This window comes from Alosa sapidissima, chromosome 15, assembly GCF_018492685.1.
Source record: "Alosa sapidissima isolate fAloSap1 chromosome 15, fAloSap1.pri, whole genome shotgun sequence".
Lineage (NCBI taxonomy): Eukaryota > Metazoa > Chordata > Actinopteri > Clupeiformes > Clupeidae > Alosa > Alosa sapidissima.
The window spans coordinates 7820895-7840426 of NC_055971.1; the positions used below are offsets into that span (position 1 = coordinate 7820895).

A 19532-nucleotide genomic window follows, 5' to 3' on the forward strand; every position below is an offset into this window, starting at 1 on the left:
CACTGCTGCTGCCGCTGGAGCACTGCGCTCCCATCCAAAGATTACACAGGCAAAGCTAAACATCACCTCTTTACCTCTCGCTCTCTCTATCTCACACACACACACACACACACACACACTTGCACGCACACACACACACACACACACACTCGCACCCCCCCTCTCCGCTTTGCTCAGGTCTGGGCTGGAGATTGCAATGGCAAAAAGAAACATTTTCCTCACAGGTTTGTTTGGAGGGAGGAAACCACAGACCTTCCCTCCTCTCCAGACTCCTCCTCTGGATTGGACTGAAAAACTGATCTCTCTCTCTCTCTCTCTCTCTCTCTCTCTCTCTCTCTCTCTCTCTCTCTCTCTCTCTGTCCCTTCTCTCCTAGGCTCTGGATGGGAATGTGTATGACCATGTGAAGGATTATTTGATCTCCTTCTGCCGAACGGAACTGGAGGCCTTCCAGGCCGTCCACAGCACCTTCCAGTTCCTCCTGGAGAAGTCCAGCCGTGTGAGTCAGAGCCCCCCTCCCCACACACACATGCACACACACACATGGATATGCACACACACACACACACTCACACACATGCACATGCACATATGCACACAAGCACTCGCACATATGCGCACACACACACACACACTCACAGAGCGCCTCTCTCTCTCTCTGTTTTCCGTCATTGTAGATTCACTCTTACTTCCCAGAAAAATAAAAGTCTCTTTCCAGCTGTTCATTAGCCAATCCCCAGTGAAGAAATCACACATTTGCCACCCACACTTGTTCCAACACACACACACACACACACACACACACACACACACACACACACACACACACACACACACACACACACAGACACATAATTTGTAGCACACATGCAGATGCACGCACCCAAACACAGACAAGCACGTAATCACTTTCTGTACTCTTCATTTGGGGTGTCTGACTGTGTGTGGGGGATGTTTGTGTGTGCACAAGTAAACACGTGTAGTACAAAACACAGATGCAGAGGTGCAGAACTGCTCTCAGATGGCAAGGGTTTTGGACTGCCTGGAGCTCTCTCTGTGTGTGTTTGTGTTTGTGTGTGTGTGTGTGTGTGTTTGTGTGTGTTTGCGACTGTGGTGTTCTCTGGATTAGTGCCACCAGACCCCTTCACCTATCTCAGGAGGGACTGCAGTGACCTTGGACTGTGTGTGAGTGTGTGTTTGAAGTTTGAACACACACACACACACACAATGCTCAGGACTCTAAACAAACCTGCAGCCAGAGAGTCCTCCACTCTCCAGTTCATTCATCATGTGTCACGCTGTGTGTGTTTTGGAGTGTGCTTTTGTGCTCGTGCTTGTTTGTGTGTGTCTGTGTCACGCTGTGTGTCTGAGTGAGACAGTGTTCTTGAGCATTTATGTGTGTCTGTGTCTGCAGTAGATTAAATCATTCATTATTAAGTACATATGTCATATTTTCTGTGTGTGTGTGTGTGCAGGTGATGCAGGACTTCAATCAGCAGCTGTTCATGCAGGAGAGCCCGGTCTTTCACAAAGCACAAGACTTCCAGTTCCAGCCCAGCGACAGCGACGCGGTGAGCAACCATACACTTACACACCATCTCACTTCCTCTCTCTCTTCTCACACACACATACACACACACACACTGTCAGGCCCAGTTCCATGTTCTACCGATGCCCAATCCAGCACCTCCGTCCCCCCTGCAGCTAATGGCTACTCATTCCTCCCCTGCGGTTTGGCGAGCCAAAGGGCCGCTGCTCCATCCCCTGACCACCCCAAGCGCTTCGACGCACAAAAGGAATGGGACTCCAGAGTCTCCCGCGGCCGATTGGGCGGCCTCATCATCAGAAAGCCGTCTGTCACACGTGAAAAGACATCCACAGAGGAGAAGCCACACATCATTTCTTTGTGAAGTGTGTGTGTGTGTGTGTGTGTGTGTGTGTGTGTGTGTGTGAGTGAGAGAGAGAGAGAGCGAGATAGAGACACTTACTAACAGAGTCTCACTCATCTCACTGGCTCTGAGCTGATGGTGATGGGTCGTCTAGACCCATATGTTCATTAAATTAGTTAGTAGCTAATTAGTTAAATAAATTAGATAATCCATAAATGAACATGTGCTGACAGTTAAAATATGGTGTGTGTGTGTGTGTGTGGGCTCAGGGCTCACTGCAGTGTCTGTGGCTGCTGTGTTTCCCCGTGTCTCTCCCGGGCTGGTGTTCAGAGAACACCCTTGTGATGGTGCATATTGGAGTGTCAGCCATGCAAGGATCCGCAGTAATCCCTTCCCCTCCCCGGGCCATCTGAAGGCTTCTTCCTGCCGTGATACAGTATTCAGTCCCACAACTCTATCTGTCTGCCTGTGTATCTATCCGTCCCTGTTTCTCTCTCTCTCTCGCTTTCTATCTCTCAGTTTCTCACTGTCAGTGTCTTTCTCGCACACGTACACACAAACACACACATATACATGCACACACTCAGCCGTACACACAATTAACACCCTCTCACACACCTCGAGCCGCACCCGACAGGGGTCCCTTCCTATTTCTGCTTGTGATTAACACTCTGCTGCTAATTATGACTCGGGCTCCTCAGCAACACTGCTGCAGGTTGAGTTTGCTAGTGTGTGCCTGTTCCTAGCTCCTGTCTGCTGCTTATCCTCACTGACTCGATCAGATCACCATATTTAACCTCCATTTCTGGATGTGCTGTAGTTACTGTGTGTTCCTCCTAACAAAATGCCTTTTTTTCCCTCTAGCAGAAGCTTTCATCCCTCTCTCCTTGCCTTTATTTGTGAGCTGTCTTGTCTCTCTCCTTGTTCTGTTGTTCAATCTTTCACTCTTTTAACATTTACTGTCTGCTTTTTAGTGCTGATTGTCTATTGGCATCTCTGTCTCTCTCTCTCCCTCTCTCTCTCTCTCTTCCTCTCTATCTTTAACCTTCTCTCTCTCTCTCTGGTCAGCAGTCTCTGTTCCAGCTTGTTTGTTGTAGCCTCAGTGCTAATGAGACTCCCTCTCTCGCTCTCTGTGCTCTGTCCACACTAACTCTCTCTAGTGTCCCTCTCTGTGTCCTAACTGAACTGGTGTCCTGTCCTCTGTCCCCTCTCCTCTCCTCTCCTGACCGCCGCGTCTCTCCCGGCCCCAACTCAGACCCTAAACTCCATTGAGCAGTTGGTGGACATTGAACCGTCGCCGGTCAGTGCCATGAGAATGACCCTGGCCCAGGTAGAGCGTCCCCAACACACACACACACACACACACACGCACAGGAGATTTAGTCTGTCAGTCATGTCCTTGGTGAAATGAAGAATGTGCCTCCTGTTGTCTCCACCCATCATCGTGCTCTGATAACTTCAAGTTTGTGTCGTGTGGCATGAAAGCAAAAGCTGTCACCAGGCCTGTCACCCACTGCATGCTAGTGTTCGTGCAGTGCATGATGGGAAGGATGCAACCTCCAGCTCAACGCCTCCTGTGTGTGTGAGTGAGATGCAGTTTTTCCACTCATTTTGTTCTCATCAGTCCAGCTCTTGTTTTGCATGCCTTTTGAACACCTTGAAAAAATCAGCCATGCGCGTGCACACACACACACACACACACACACACACACACACACACACACACACACATACACATACACACGCACACACACACACACACGCATATACGCACACACACACACACACACACACACACACATACACAACGCAAAACAGGATTCAACTGAGCTGTGGAGCTACTGGAACTCTAGGAAGGGAGTTTACATGAGGGCACATGGACCTGAGGGGACGTTTTGGAACATGAACATGGAAGAAAGTGGATGAAAGTGGACGTCCTGACCACAGAGAGAGAGTTGAAATGTGGTGTAGCTCGTAGTTATTGAACTGTAACTGTCTGCAGAAAAACGGTTTCATTAGACTGTCTTGTGCGGCCTGCACATCCCATATGGTCCAGCCCTGCTGTCACGCGCTTCATACCGAACTGGACAGTCACAGAGGAATCGACTGGCCCAGACCGCCCCCCCTACCCGCCCCCCCCGACAGCACGCGCACGCCTCGTCACCCATGCTCACTCCCATGATGCACCTCCCCTCTGTTGTTTGCAGGCAAGGTTAGTGGAGCCACATGGTTGTGATTTAGGTCTGGACCAAGATGGAGGGGAGAGAGGGAGAGCGAGAGAGAGAAGGGAAAACGAAAGACAAAAACAGAGGAAGAAGAAAGGGAGGGCAGTCATGTGTTTCTCATCTCCTTCCCCTGCGCCACCCCCCCATCTCAGTGTGTTACAGAGCCACGGCACGTACAGGCAGCCATACTGATGAAGGCTTGTTCTTTGGCCAGACTCAAAATGATTTCTCTCTCTCTCTCTCTCTCTCTCTCTCTTGCTTTCTTCCCTCGCTCACCTCCGTCTTTGCCCACTTGCCCTTTTCTCTTTGCCATGTTCTGTCTCTCTTTCTCTTTCTCTTCTCTGTCTCTCGTGCCCTCTTTTTCTTCTCTCTTCTGTCTCTGGCTGCTAGAGTCTGTTCCCATTGTCTCATCAGATCTTTGCCAGTAGTCTGTGCTCCCCTGCTGTGTGTGTGTGTGTGTGTGTGTGTGTGTGTGTGTGTGTGTGTGAGAGAGAGAGAGTGTGGGTGAGTGTGTGAGTGTGTGTGTGTGTGAGAGAGAGAGTGTGGGTGAGTGTGTGAGTGTGTGTGTGTGTGTGTGTGAGAGAGTGAGTGTGTGTGTGTGTGTAGCTGCTAGTAGGGCTTGCAGTAGCTGGTTGGTACGCTTGCCGCCTCTAACATGATTAGGAGGGGAAGAATCGATAAGTCGACACCGGGAGTGCAGTGAACAATGCTCTTGTTCGCAGCCGAACACAAAGAAACAATCACACACACATCTCTGTGAAAGAGGGAAGAGACAAACACACACACACACACACACAGTTACTCATCCTCTCTCTCACTCACACAAACACTAGTCTAACAAACAATACATGCTTTCTGGAAGAGGACCGAGAGAAGTACATTAAACTCACATGCGCACACACACACACACACACATGCTTGTTTTATATGAAGCATACATACACACACATAGAGTACAGCTAAAATCACCATCCAGACTAACAAACAGCATATGTTCTGTGGAAGAATACAGAGACAAGTACACCAGGTTAGTGTGCCAGTGCATTCACACACATACACTCACACTAGCAAACACCACTTGACCTCATTAGACTGAAAGAAACTGTCTCTTAGCCCTGTGTGTGTGTGTGTGTCTGTGTCTGTGTCTGTGTCTGTGTCTGTGTGTGTGTGTGTGTGTTGTGTGTAGCACACTCGGCACGAGAAGAGAGGTCGCAGTCCTTCGGCCTTCCTCCTTCTACAGTATGGATGCTCTGAGGAGACCGAGGAGGCTGCCATCTGCCCTCATTAGTCCGGCTCCCATTTACCATGCAGACCCTGCCTGAGGGCCGGCCATGGACTGGTGGAAGGAGGGCAGAGAGAGAGAATGAGAGAGGGAGGGATGAAGGGAGGGAGGGCAGAATAATTGAGGGAGAGAGAGAAAGAGAGAGAGAGAGATAGAGGGGGCCTCGAGGAGGGGTCCCCTGAGTGCAGAGAGGTCTGGAGACAAGGAGTCAGGCACACACTGGAACACACACACTGGAACACACACACTGAGCTATTCTACACACACACTGGAACACACACACTGGAACACACACACTGGAACACACACACTGGAACACACACACACTGGAACACACACACTGGAACATACACACTGGAACACACACACTGAGCTATTCTACACACACACTGGAACATACACACTGGAACACACACACTGAGCTATTCTACACACACACTGGAACACACACACTGGAACATACACACTGAGCTATTCTACACACACACTGGAACACACACACTGAGCTATTCTACACACACACTGGAACATACACACTGAGCTATTCTACACACACACTGGAACATACACACTGGAACATACATACTGAGCTATTCTACACACACACTGGAACATACACACTGAGCTATTCTACACACACACTGGATCTATTCTACACACACACTGGAACATACACACTGAGCGATTCTTACATAATACACACTCAACAGTATGCTGACATACATGCTACATGCTTCCTGCAGGCGCACTTCTGCACACACATACTGTTTTCATAGAGTCTTAGTGATCCAGTATTTGCATTCAGCCTTCATCTACATACTCAATAGAGGCACATATATTTGTACACACACACACACACACACACACACACACACACACACACACACACACACAGACACACACACACACACACACACACACACACACACACACACACACACACAGACAGTAGGTCAGGAGGAGGTTGTGGCTGATTTGTACCCTTAAGCCCCCCCGGTCCAAAGCTGCTTTACATTGGGCTCGTCTTATCTGCCCCACAGCTCCAGATCCCACCCCCCCTCTCAGACCCGCCGTCTCCCACCGCTGTCATCACCCACACACCCCCCCTCTCCCTCCACCCTTCTTTCCCTCCATCCCTCCATCTCTCCATCCCTCCACCACGGTTTACATCAGCAGGCAATCCCTCCGCGGCTTCATCCGTGTGGCCCCTGCCTGCCTGCCTGCCTGCGGATTAATCTCCCTTAAGATCAGCCAGGGGAGGACAGGGGGCTTTGCAGAAGGGAGTAGCTTTAGCCGTGGAGCCCAAGCAGGGATAAAAATGTAAAAAAAAAAAAAAAAACTGGTCTAGGATCAGTGTTTGGAACCCTGGGGATGGGTGGGTGATGGGTAGATGTGTGTGGGGTGTCTTGTGCTTAGTTCCCATGGTGACGGGGGGGTTTGGGGTGTTGTTTTCCTCTCCAGAGTCGGCAGCTGGAGTCGGAGACGGGCACCACGGAGGAGCACAGCCTGAACAAGGAGGCCCGCAAGTGGGCCACACGCGTGGCCAGGGAGCACAAGAACATCATCCACTATAAGAGGGTACAACACGCACGCACGCACGCACACACACACACACACGCAAATACAAACAAACACACACATTCACATGTACAAAGGTACTGTAGTTTGTGTGTATAAAAGGCTAGATGCCAGGTCACCCCCTACACACAAACACATAGCCGTGAGCCATGTATTGGGGATTTCCTTCCCCTAGCTTATGCTGAGTATGAGGCGTCAGTCAGTGTGCATTGCTGTGATGTTCAAAGTACACCTCAGCATTACTGACTGCAGAGAGGAAAGAGGATTAGGACTCCTGTATTGTACCTAGTGTAAAAATAAAGTGTAAAAAAGCACATTTCTATGTCCGATATTGACTGAGGCAGAACCTGATTGGCCCCTTGATTGATTGACTGCTGTTATAGTGTGTGGAGGAGTGTGAGACTCTGGGGATCCCGCCCACCGAGCAAGGCCGCAACGACCTAGAGCTGAGGATCGACGAGGCCAAAGAAAACATCCGCAAGGCTGAGGTACAGATGCTGTGTGTGTGTGTGTGTGTGTGTGTGTTTCGTCTATAACAAGTTTGTTTACATGCAAAAAGGGAGATCCAAGGTCTAACAGGAGCCAAGGAGCTGATGAGTGGTGCAGACAGAGGGGAAGGTGAGAGTGGGTTAAATGCGTTAAGCATTGAGTGCTCCAGTCCTGCTCCTTGACTCCTGTTAGACTTTGGATCTCCCTTTTTGACTTCTGCGTCCTGTTCCGTGAGCACCAACCAGGCTGAAGCGCAAGTTGACCCCCTTCTTTTGTTTACATGCACTGTTATTTTTTTAAAATAAAAAAAACATGGGTAAGAAACAAATCAATAAGGCCAAAGCAAACAAGAGGATACTCGCTGGTGGTAATGGTGGCTGCCGCCGCCGTTGTTGTTGTTGATGGTGATGGTGATGATGAGCGCTCTGCCTTGTTTTTGTAATGACTCCATTTACCTCCACTGGCCGAGCCGCTGCGCTACCTTGCCGGTCCCTGCCGGAGCTCTCCTGGTCCCGCATCGATCCACACAGAGAGCTCCGCCCGTCAGCCCGCGCCGGGGATCAATGCCTCTCAGACCCAGCCAAAAACACAACAACAAAACAGAAGCCCACTCTCACCTTCCCCTCTGTCTCTGCACCACTCATCAGCTCATCAGCTCGCACGCATGCAGATGACACAATGGGAGCAATCCTGGTTTAAAGCCCCCCCCCCCCCCACACACACACACACACACACACACACACACACACACACACACACACACACAGTGTTTACTGCATAAAGCTATCGCTTCTGAAAAATAACCCCCGCAGGGCTCCTCCTCCAGGTCTGCCATTAGTTTATGAAGCACTATTAAATATTTAATCAGCCTTATTAAGATCTAATGGACATAAAAGAGGAGAAAGCAGGGGAGTGGGGGGCTCTGTAGTAAATTGGAGACTGCCAAGCTTTTGTTTTCCAGGGAAGTGCAGATTAAAACGAGCCAGTAGCCAGCAGGAAGTGTGCTTAGCATCAATTATTTAAAGGGCTCAGTTTACTACAAACTAGCCCAGTCAAGAGGCCTTTTGAATGACTTTTTTTCTCAGTGGAATTCAACCATGGAAGTCGACAGCTGTGTGATAAATGAAACTTTCCCTGTGTGTTTTATTAGGGTTTCAGGCACTATAATATTTGTTCCTAACAATAACTTGTGTGGTCTGTGCTCGAGTTGCTTGGAGAGTAGAATGTTTAGTTTGAAAGTGGAACTATTCATTTCATTCTGTCAGCTCATTCACACATACATATGTATACATCACACACACACACACACACACACACATTCCTATTCCTGCAGTAGTCATAGGTAGGTAGGTGGCCAGTGTGCTGAGTCCATTATGTGGAGGAAGGAGTGCGAGTGAATCCTCAGCAGGTCCTGTCACTCAGAACCCACACCCCCTCTGTCTGGTGGCAGGCAGGACGCTACCCTGCCTTCTCCATCACTACTGCTCCATCCATCAGTCCTCTGCCCCCTCCACCTGCTGCCCTCCAGATGCCCACCGGAGGCCACCCCACCCCTCTGGTGACAGTGACCGCACTATTATTGCCAGTCTCTCTCGGCCTGCCCAGTCTGTATCTGAAGATGAGGAAGCTTCCGCTCTGACTGTCAGTGTGAGTGTGAGGAGATACCAGATGAAAACGGCAGTGGGCTTCAGTGTGTGTTCAGTGTCAGGTTAGATTATCGGTTCTGTCGTGAGACGAGGAAGCGTGTCATCTGCGCGTCAGGCCCCTGACTGGAGTCGTATGGTTTTGACATACCGTAACGGCCGCCCATCTGCCAGCTGAGCTGCCCGCGCGGCGCACATCGCCGTGGTGTCGACTCAGACGCGGAGAAATTCACAGAACATCACAGAACCTCCCTCTAATCCTCCTCGGTTCTCTCAACGCTCTTTAAAAGAGGGAGATGTCTCAAAGGACTGTTGAGGAATCTGAACTCATCCTAACCTATCTGACGGAACTCAGGAAACGCAGGAAAATCTGCACACGACTCCTCTTGCCCCTTTGTGTCTCACTCTGGCTATCTGCATCTGCATCTCTTGGTCTCTGCCTCTCCCAAACACGGGTGATGGGAGTCAAATAGGATCAATAGCCCTGATGTCCCAGAGGTAACTGCTCTCTGCTGGAATGCAGTCAGTGACCGCCTCCTCCCCTCCACCAGGCTCCAGCCCTCTGAGCCAGCGCCGGTGAGATCATCCCAAATGGATCGCTTTAGAGGGGGAGATGAGGCAGTCAGATGTTTTGGACTTTTCTTGAATCACTGCGCACTGCTCGGTGTTGTTGGTGGCTACATGTTTCATCAGCTGTTTGAAAATGAACACCGGCAGCATTGTTATGTCCTGCCAGCAATTCCTTTTGTTGAAAAAAGGCTTTGGTAGTGTAGACACGTAATATTGTTTGTGTCTGCACACTTACATCTGTGTGTGTGTGTGTGTGTGTGTGTGTGTGTGTGTGTGATTGTGATGGTGATTCTGTTGGAATATCACTAACCACCTTTTGTGAGTAAGTGTGGAGAGTGTAATTTTCTCTGTCTGAAATACAATAGTCTCAAAACATTCAATTAGCTTGTTTATATGCGGTGCATCATTTGTTTAAGAATATATTCAACTTATGTGTTTAAAATTCTCTCTCCGTTCTCTCTCTCTCCCTCTCTCTCTCCCTCTCACTCTCTCTCTCTTCCACTCTGTCTCTCTCTCTCTCTCTCTCTCTCTCTCCAACAGACAATAAAACTGAAGGCTGAAGCTCGTCTAGACCTGCTACGGCAGGTGGGCGTTTCCGTGGATACATGGCTGAAGAGCGCTATGAACCAGGTGATGGAGGAGCTGGAGAATGAGCGCTGGGCTTCGCTGCCCACCCTCACCAACCATGACCCCTCCATCTCGGTGAGCTGCCCCCCACCCCACACCCCCGACCCTCCACCCACAACCCACATTCCCCCTACTATCTCACATACTGGCCTCTCGATGGGGTCAGTTTTTAAGGCCCTTCAGGCTTCCCTCCAGTGATATGGTGTCAGTAGAACGTCTTTGTGCTGTGCGAATCAGAGAGATGACCATACAGACGAGCCCATCTGCCCTCTCCGCATGCCTATATGTCTACCACAGTGCGCCCACCCCCCCCCCCACCCCCCTCCCTGCATCTCTTCATTCGGTGTTTTGTTTTGGTGAGAGTGTCCACAGTGGGGGGCACAGGCGCAGCATATTGTGCCCGTCAGCCCATCAGCGTGCCCCCACCCCCCCCCCCCACCACCACCACCACCTCTCTCCGGAAAACACCGGGCATTGTTCCCTCGCTCCCTACACAAACATGGCTGGTCGATGCCTGCCGGCACTCACGCCCACTCGCCCACTGCTCGCTCGCTCGCTCGCTCGCTCTCCCCCGCCACCGCCTGCCATTTCCTACCGCCTGTCAGCGCCATTGTGTGTCGCCCGCCCGCCGGCCCCCACTCCCACGGCCAGCCCCCCCAGAAGCCTCCTCCAGCTGCCCTCTACAGACAGAGAGCCCGAGCAGGCAAGCAGGGCAGAGAGCCCTGAGGGCCCCCCTACACAGGCCTTCCCCCTGGGCAGAGTAAAGCCCCTCCACTCCACCCTCCCTCCCTCCCTCTCACTCGCCCCACTGCATGTTTTCATAGAGAGAGAGGAGAAGAGAGACGGAGGGATGGTGGGAGGGAGGCAGGGGCGCGATGACCTTCAGCTGTCTGCTGCAGTGACCTATCCCTGTCAGCACCGATGGCATTACTGAGCGCCGCAGCCAATCAGAGCGCAGAACGGTGAGGGGGATTAGAGAGGCTCTGATGGATCTGTGGGCCCTTTTTTGTTTTGTTTACGGAGACGGTGGGGCCGTCGGTTGCCGTGACGCAAGCTCTACCTCACGGGCAGTCATTTGTGTGAGGTGAGCGCTTTTGTTATCAGGACCTTCGAGCCACACCGTTCTACTGGCACTGCGTCAGAAGATACAGGATGTGTCTGGTCTGCTGTCATCATTGTGGCTAATCATCGTTATCATTCAAATGAATGTCAGCGCTCGCGTGACAGATCCCTTGTGGTCGTGCTCCCGTCTGGATTGTGGCTGAACTACACTGACACCTGCTGACGGCTGAGGGGAACAGCCACGCTAAGATATAATATAATGAAATTCAGTGATCAGTACCAAAGAAGCAGGGAAAAACTGCTTTCATTTTCCTGATTACTTTCTCTTGCTAGACACCTGGAGCTGTGATCCTGTGTTGCCAGTCAGTGTGTTTGTGTCAGTGAGTGAGTGAGACAGAGAGAGAGAGAGAGAGAGAGAGAGAAAAGAGAGGGATGCCACCTCCCTTCACTAAACAGTGGGGCTTCTGTTCTCCTTGAGTTGCATTTAACATTCTGTTCACATCATGCTGCACCAGGGGTGATAAAGACCAAAGATTTAGATTGAGCTGAGGACAGTGAGAGAGATAAGGGCAGAGTGATGAGTAGCTGAAAAAGTGACCGGTCTCCCAGACAGACAGCTATTAGCCCCTAGACAGGGCTCTCTAATGAGCTGCCTGTACTCCTGTCTGGGGGTTGGAGTGTGAATTCAGAAGCACTGTGCTGAGATGCTGAGGCCCCGATAAGAGACTAGGGGCCGGGCCCTCCTCTGCTCCAGAGCCAGGGATCCCTTACAGTCAGCATGGGCCACCTGCTCCCATTCAGCTCTCCCAGGGGACAGGCTCAGTGCACAGAGTTTACTGTGTCAATAGAGCAATGCTGACTCAACACACACACACACACATCCACACACACACACGTGCACACACACACACACGGCCAATGAGGATCACCTAGAATAGTTCCCACCCCCCTTTATTCCTGTGTGTGTGTGTGTGTGTGTGTGTGTGTTTTGTGTCCTGTCCTGAGGGCTGGGTGGAGAGTGAAACCGTGTTCACCTGATCTCCCATAGCCTCTCGTGTATTTCTCCTGAAGAAGGTGTGGATTGGGTGGGGGTGGGTGTTGAGGGCGGGTCTTATCTACCTCATACCCATAACCTGCAGCCTCTCCACCAATCAGAATCTATCCTGCCTGTGGGAGAGCTGTAAATAAAGAGACGCGTGTCCAGGGCCTTCCAATGCACTTCTGGCTCAAACTGATACTGTATAACACTGGAATTCGGACTGGCTGGCCACATTTTGCTCACTCTGCAGTGCTTGCCTTTACCAGTGGCTCCTGTGTTAAGCTCTAGGTTCTGGTGTTGTTGACCTCTGGTCATTTTCTGTGCGTGTAGACTACAGTTGATCTGGAGCGAGAGGACGGGGAGGACCTGGAAGAGAACATGGAGGTGTTTGACGACAGCAGCTCCAGCCCGTCAGGAACACTGAGGAACTACCCCCTCACCTGCAAGGTGCTCTACTCCTACAAGGTAACTTCACCACCACTGTCAAACATACACGTTTTTTCATACGTACAAATCTCCCCTCAATTTGTAAAGCAACTCAGTACATTATGCCTTGAAACCGTCACTGTGGTTGTACTGATGTGGACAGGAACACAGTGGCCGGATAGTGTGATAACGTATTTCTGATAACATATCAGTTCACCCTCACACTTGCCTACTCTTATCACCACTGAAATTGCAGCAGCTTAAGAAATTCTAAACAAAAAATGGTGTGTACTAAACAGTCTAATGTTTAACTCTCAAAGCAGTCCAACAGCCAGCTTTACGTAATGGAAATGTTGACTTCACTGTGTTGTTTGCATACACTCTCACTGTTCCCACATGTTTGCATTAGACTGCGCTTAAGAATATGGGAAAGTGTATCCAACCAGTAGGTCACAGGCTGTCACATGTTGTGTATGTGTGTGAATGTTGTGCTTGAGTATTCAATTGCATAGTTCCTTGGTTGATGCATGTATTTTGTTTTAAACGCTGGTTAAGTGTGCTATCTTCCCGAGATGAGTTTTCCACTCTGTGGTGTCCCCTGGCAGGCCTCCCAGCCTGATGAGCTGACCATCGATGAGCAGGAGATGTTGGAGGTGATTGAGGACGGAGACATGGAGGACTGGGTGAAGGTGCGGGCAGCAGACCAAACACTAACACCACCAGCGCTCACATCAACCACACGGCCTACACAGACTCACTGGAATCAGCTAGTTTCTGATGTTTATACGTGCATGTTTACGCTATAGGGACATCAGAGTAACACCATGTCCTAACAGGATCCGAGCGAGCAACTGTCAATGTTATCTGTCTACACTGAATCCGTTAAGTATGCCCTTCTATTGCGTCATATTCCTCATTTAAAATAGAGCAACGCAAGCGACAGAAAGAAAATAGACACGGGGTGTCGAACAAATGTTCTCTCAAAACGTTGCATTGCATCGCACTGCTTCAGGACACTCCAATTGAAAACAATGGAATTAAACAGATTTTATCTCTAATGTTCGCTCTCATCGCATCCGGTTAGGACCTAATGCATCACAATTAGACGTGTAGGAATCAGGGTCGGAGTGCAGTTTGTAGGAGTTGTACAACTTGGTATTTACATTGTCAAACTATTGCTGGATTGAGGAAAACACCATACATACATATACATAAGAGCTACTGCAGCAGAGTGGATGTGCCTAGCTTACATGCCATTGTAAAACTGTCTCTCATGCGTGTTCCTCCTGCTGGTTCTGTCGTGTTCTAGGCCCGGAACAAGACGGGCCACGTGGGCTACGTGCCTGAGAAGTACCTGCAGTTCCCCACCTCAAACAGCCTACTGAGCATGCTCCAGTCCCTGGCCACGCTGGACACACGCTCACACACGTCCAGCAACTCCACCGAGCCCGAGCTGGCCTCAGGCAGCACCAACGGAGACGCCAGCAGTACGTCTTTCTCTCTCTCTCTCACACACACACACACACACACACACACACACACACACACACACACACACAAATATACACATACGCACACTCATACACACCCCTTACCTCTTCAACTTCACAGACCTCAAGCTTTGTCTTACAATTTAAAGTCTAAAATCAACAGCACACATCTGCAAACATACACACCCAAAATCAAAATCATGCAGAACTGCCAACAAAATCTCAGACTGACTGGTAAGGTTCTGGATTGTGGACATTTTCACTCCGTTCCCTCTCTCTCCGTTCCCTGTGGGCAGCCGTGGCCTACTGGCGCTTCGGACTTGTTACCGGAGGGTTGCCGGTTCAAACCCCTGACCAGTAGGCACGGCTGAAGTGCCCTTGAGCAAGGCACCTAACCCCTCACTGCGCCGGGATTAGTGTGTGCTTCTCCTCACTGTGTGTTCTGCACTGTGTGCTGAGTGGGTTTCACTAATTCACGGATTGGGATAAATGCAGAGACCAAATTTCCCTCATGGGATCAAATAGTATATATTCTTACTTATACTTATACTCTCTCCCCGTCTCAGTGAGTTTTGTGAAGGCCATCTACGACTACGAGGCCCAGACGGACGACGAGCTGTCCTTCCCCGAGGGAGCCATCATCCGCATCCTGAACAAGGACAACCAGGAGGACGACGGCTTCTGGGAGGGCGAATTCAACGGCCGCGTGGGCGTCTTCCCCTCCGTGCTGGTGGAGGACCTCAACAACTCCGAGAACGGAGACTCGCACTGGGGCCACGAGGCACAGGTAGCACAGCCGACCGGACGTCAGATCACATCTACCACACTCACAGGGCCCTAATGTGATTGATCGGCGCAGTGCCCAGTCTTAATTGAGTAATTAGGCAAAATCAATATTTGCTCCTTTAACACCAGGGAAAGACCTTAACCACAAACACTGATGAGTCAGCACAATGCTCACGTATGCCACATGGTAGCTGTAGTTCATGCACAAGAACTTCGCTTGTTCATAGACTTTGCACTTTGCCCTCCCTTTGCACTTTGCCCTCCCTTTGCACTTTGCCCTCGTGCAAAAATCAAAAAAAGGTTCATCAACTTGACTGTCTGGCTTTTAGCAGTGTGCACTGTCCTCATCGTTTCACACAGACATTTGCATGGGTTGTTAGAAGGTCTGAATGTCCCTGTTCTGGGAGTATTAATGGTAATTCTAGTACTTTGTAATAATTGCCTTCCATTCCTAAACTGAGTTTGACATTCAGAGCCTGTCATTGGTATTCACATTCACTAATGCATTTCCATATTCAGTCTGAAAAATGGGGAAGACTCATTACAGATGCTCTGAACCACATCTCTCCAGGCTGGTCCCTTTATGACTTCTGATGGAGACGTTTTTCATGTTCAGAACACTGATTCTGGTCTCCACAGGAAGTCACAAACGGAATCGTTCTGGGACATTTCTGGGTTAGGCCAGATGCATGAAAGGCGTTCAGATAAAGCAGGCAAGGCCCTGCAGCCTGTGTACTGTGCACTGGGTCTGATGAAGGCTGATGGGCCCTAAAGAGTGTTTATGTGAGGAGGGGCTGCATCCTTCCTGAAATTAAAGATGTTTACGGGCCGCGCGGAGGAAGTGGCTCTTGGGGCGAGGGAGTGGGCTGGTGGGCCTGTCATCAGAGCGCCTTTGATAAGCACTCACAGTCCTCAGAGGAACTTTCCGCACGCTTTGATACGGGCCCCTGCCGCCACAGTCTAGACAGGGCCGACGTTGGCAATCAGTCGTGACTGGAGACAGAACGTTCCGGCTGGAGTTCATATGCATAAAAGCGGGCATGATTACGCTGTCGGCATGGGTTTGTGATGAGCTCAGCCATTTCTACCAGGGAACTGTTGACTCTGTTGAACCCTGTTGAACTGATATTTGTCTTTACTAAAATGGTGATTTAACTCATGTTCGTGTGTGTGTGCGTGTCTGTGCGTGTGCGTGCGTGTGTGTGCGTGCGTGTATGTGTGTGCGTGCGTGTGTTTTCCCTCGACCCCCCAGCAGGTGTCTCCGTCCCAGAGGGGCCACTCCTCGCTGCCGCCGCTCCCCCTGTACGACCAGCCCCCCAGTGGCAGCCTGTACGCCAGCCCGGACGCCAGCTCGGCCCTCCCCCTGCCACGCTCGCCCTCCGTCAACGGAGAGCACAAGCTCATGCCCCCCTCGCACAAAGGGCCCGTGCACAGTGAGTGTCCCGCAGCCTGCCATGGCTTTGAGTAGCTCTTTCAGTTGGATAACTCCCATGTTATTGTGTTGAAATACTTACATGTGTATGCACTCTTTGCCTCTCCCTGTCCCTCCCGCTCATAGATCATAGCTACACTTTAAGTCCAGAGAGTCCAGGCTTCGCCCCACAGCCCCTAAGACTAACCCCAGATGGAGCAGGTCCTGGCAAACTGCGTCCTGTGAGTAATCAAAGCTTTCCTCTCTGCTTTTTACGCTTTTCAGAGTTGACTAGTAGAAAGTTTGAGCCTCACGTTGTAAGTGTACTTAGTGCATAGTAATTGAGTATGCGTTTTGTAGAAGTACATGTTGTAGCTAGATGAGAGATATCTCTGTGGAGATGCTCAATTTTCTTAGTTCATTAGTGCTATCAGCTTTACCTTGTCTCTGACATAGATGGTGAGATTTTTGCCTCAGCCCCCTAACCTCTGTTCTCTCTCTGTCTGTCTCTCTCTCTCCCTCTCTCCATCTCTCTCTCTCTCTCTCTTCCTTCCCCAGGTGCGGGCAGCGCCCCCTCCGCCCAAACAGCAGCAGCAGCAGCGGCGCCCGGCAGAGAAGACGGAGGAGGTGGAGATCACACTGGTGTAGCAGCAGCACCGGAGCAACCAAACTCTCACCTCCTTCCCTCTCGCCCTCCTCTTCCTCCTCCTTCTCTTCCTCCTCCGCCTCCTCACGTGGAGGACGGGTCTTGACAGGACAGCTGACCAATGCCCTCATCACCCTCGACGCAGACGGAGGGGAGGGACAGTGGTCAAACGCCATGACCCTAGTGTCCAGACACTCGTGAAAACGCTCCCCTCTGTGTCCCAGACTGTCTGGTGCCTTAAACCACTCTCATGCCAAAACATGAAGCTCTCTCGTCTCCTCATGCCTTCAGCCCAGAGGGAAAGGGGAAACTTTTCGGAACACCAGGAAGTGTTTTTCCAAAGTGTTCCAACCCCAACGTAGAGCTAGATTGAAAAAGAAAAAATCAACCAACCAACCAACCAAACTGAACAGTGACTGAAGATTTGGAGGATCTGTTTGCATGTTTATTCCCAGTTTCCCACATGATGTTGATGGTGTCGTGTAATATCTGGAGTTAGCAAGTGGTGTGTGTGGTCCGAGTGCGTTCATTTTAGGTCTTGTGATCATAGCCGCAAATGAATCCTAACTGCTAGCGAAACCACATTTATAATAGCTGTCTAGATGTTCTAGGTAAAAAAAAAAAACAGAAGTAGCAGAAGAACCGTAGAAACCATGAGCAGAGGATCTGGAGTTTGTGCTGAGGGTGGCTGATGCTGCGCCTGTGTAACACCCAGACGTATCGAAGGGCAGGTCTTTAATGGACAAAAAGGACAAAAAAATGTAGCCCATACAAACCCCTAGTTATTGATGTGTCGACGGAACCTTTATAATCCGTATGCAGAAGGGTTTTTCATAACCTGCAAAGCAGAGCAGACAAATAGGAGCAGTTGATAAAAAAAAAAAAAAAAAAAAAAACAGCCAAGATGAGCTAATTGTTTTCTTTTCGAAAGTGGCTTTCTTGCACATTTGTAACGAGTGAGCATTTTGCGCGTATGGGGAGATTGGCAGCGTTGAGGCACGAGTTTGAAAGCTCTGGGGCCTGGACATAAGGAAGCCGAGGGGAGCGCTCAAAGGAAGCCTCGTCCTCGGACATATGTAGTCATATCAATAACGTATTTAATGTGCAGCATTAGTACAGTACATTACTGTCGTCATAGGAACGTTCCGGAAGTGTGTGCAACATTGCGTCATATATAGCATTACTGAGTGGACATTTGATGAGTAGTGGCTCATTACGTCACCTCGAGGAGAAAGGGAGTTTGTACAGAACGTGTGTTGCGGAAGAGCGGAAGGCCGCAGGGGAACGAGGGAATGGAGAGGGCGAGGAACGGAAGAGAGGGGTGGCAGAGGCTGGCTCCTTCGTTTGCTTCACATCTGTCCGTGCTCCTCCACCCACTCCTAACCCCCCTGGTGCCAACTGCGCCGCCATGTGGCAATCTCTGATGTTTGAGTAGTACTTACTTCATCGATATTATCTCTTTCAGCTCTTCACTATGAAGTTGGGCATCTGTGCATATTACTAATATTTAGTCCTCTAAGTGAAAGGAAGAAAATTAAAGGATCACAGAGTTGAATAATGTGGCATCTCTTGGGAGTGAGTGAGTGTGTGAGTGAGTGAGTGGTCCTATGGTGCCTCATCGGTACACTCCCCCTCACCTCACCGCCGACAGATTATTCATTTATATACGCAAATCAATATCGGAGCATTTAGTTGAAAGTGCATTATTTTTTATCAATTTCTGTCTTTCCTCTCTCTCTCTTTCTCTCTCTCTCTCTCTCTCTCTGTATCTCTTCCTTTTGTATTGTGTAAACACTGTTGACGACTAAGTGAGATGTATTTGGCTGACTGTTGTGGCAGTATTTATAATGGATTGTTAGCCTTCAGAGACATTCAGACTGTCTCTTGCAGAAAGAGGGGGGGAAATAAACAGGCAACATGCACCACGGCCACTGAGTGTGCAGAATGTTCCGGATGGTGAGAGTAACGAGAGCTGATCTAAATAAGATGGTGTCAGGAGTGCCACTCATTCATACAAGGGGCAGCCAGGATTTTTAGTTGTGTGAAGTAGAAAGCTTGTCTCGTGTTTGTTTTGTGTTTGATGTGAGATTCCCCCCAAGCCCTTGAGTGAGTGAGGTATGGAGATATGGAGACAACCCAGCACCTTGCAACAAGTGAAAATGTCACCTAGGATTGTTGTCCTGATTTGCCCCACAGATCTCGAAACAGGCTTTTAATTTATTGACTAATCAAAATATTTTTCCCTGTCTGAGGTGATATTTAATGCTTAACATATAAGCAATTATTCAATGTCTTTGCAGCACTTTTTTAAACAAAAAAAAAACTTTATTTTGTGTTTTTAAGTTGTGATTCTCAGTATTCTTTTTATGGC

At 49.8% G+C, this 19532-nt stretch overlaps 1 protein-coding gene across 1 annotated transcript in view; it reads left to right on the forward strand.

Moving 5' to 3' along the window:
- LOC121684556 (F-BAR and double SH3 domains protein 2) overlaps positions 1–19433 on the forward strand; it is a 23471-nt gene extending 4038 nt beyond the window's left edge. The window contains exons 4-17 of the mRNA XM_042064611.1: positions 1–49; positions 375–497; positions 1474–1569; positions 3143–3217; positions 6856–6972; positions 7356–7460; positions 10215–10376; positions 12733–12867; positions 13434–13517; positions 14138–14315; positions 14885–15105; positions 16357–16537; positions 16663–16757; positions 17074–19433. The exon at positions 1–49 is cut by the window's left edge and continues 10 nt beyond it. Of these exons, the coding sequence (XP_041920545.1) occupies positions 1–49; positions 375–497; positions 1474–1569; positions 3143–3217; positions 6856–6972; positions 7356–7460; positions 10215–10376; positions 12733–12867; positions 13434–13517; positions 14138–14315; positions 14885–15105; positions 16357–16537; positions 16663–16757; positions 17074–17163 (1711 nt within the window). The 3' untranslated portion in view covers positions 17164–19433. The remainder of the gene's footprint in view (positions 50–374; positions 498–1473; positions 1570–3142; positions 3218–6855; positions 6973–7355; positions 7461–10214; positions 10377–12732; positions 12868–13433; positions 13518–14137; positions 14316–14884; positions 15106–16356; positions 16538–16662; positions 16758–17073) is intronic.
- The last annotated feature ends 99 nt before the right edge of the window (positions 19434–19532 follow it).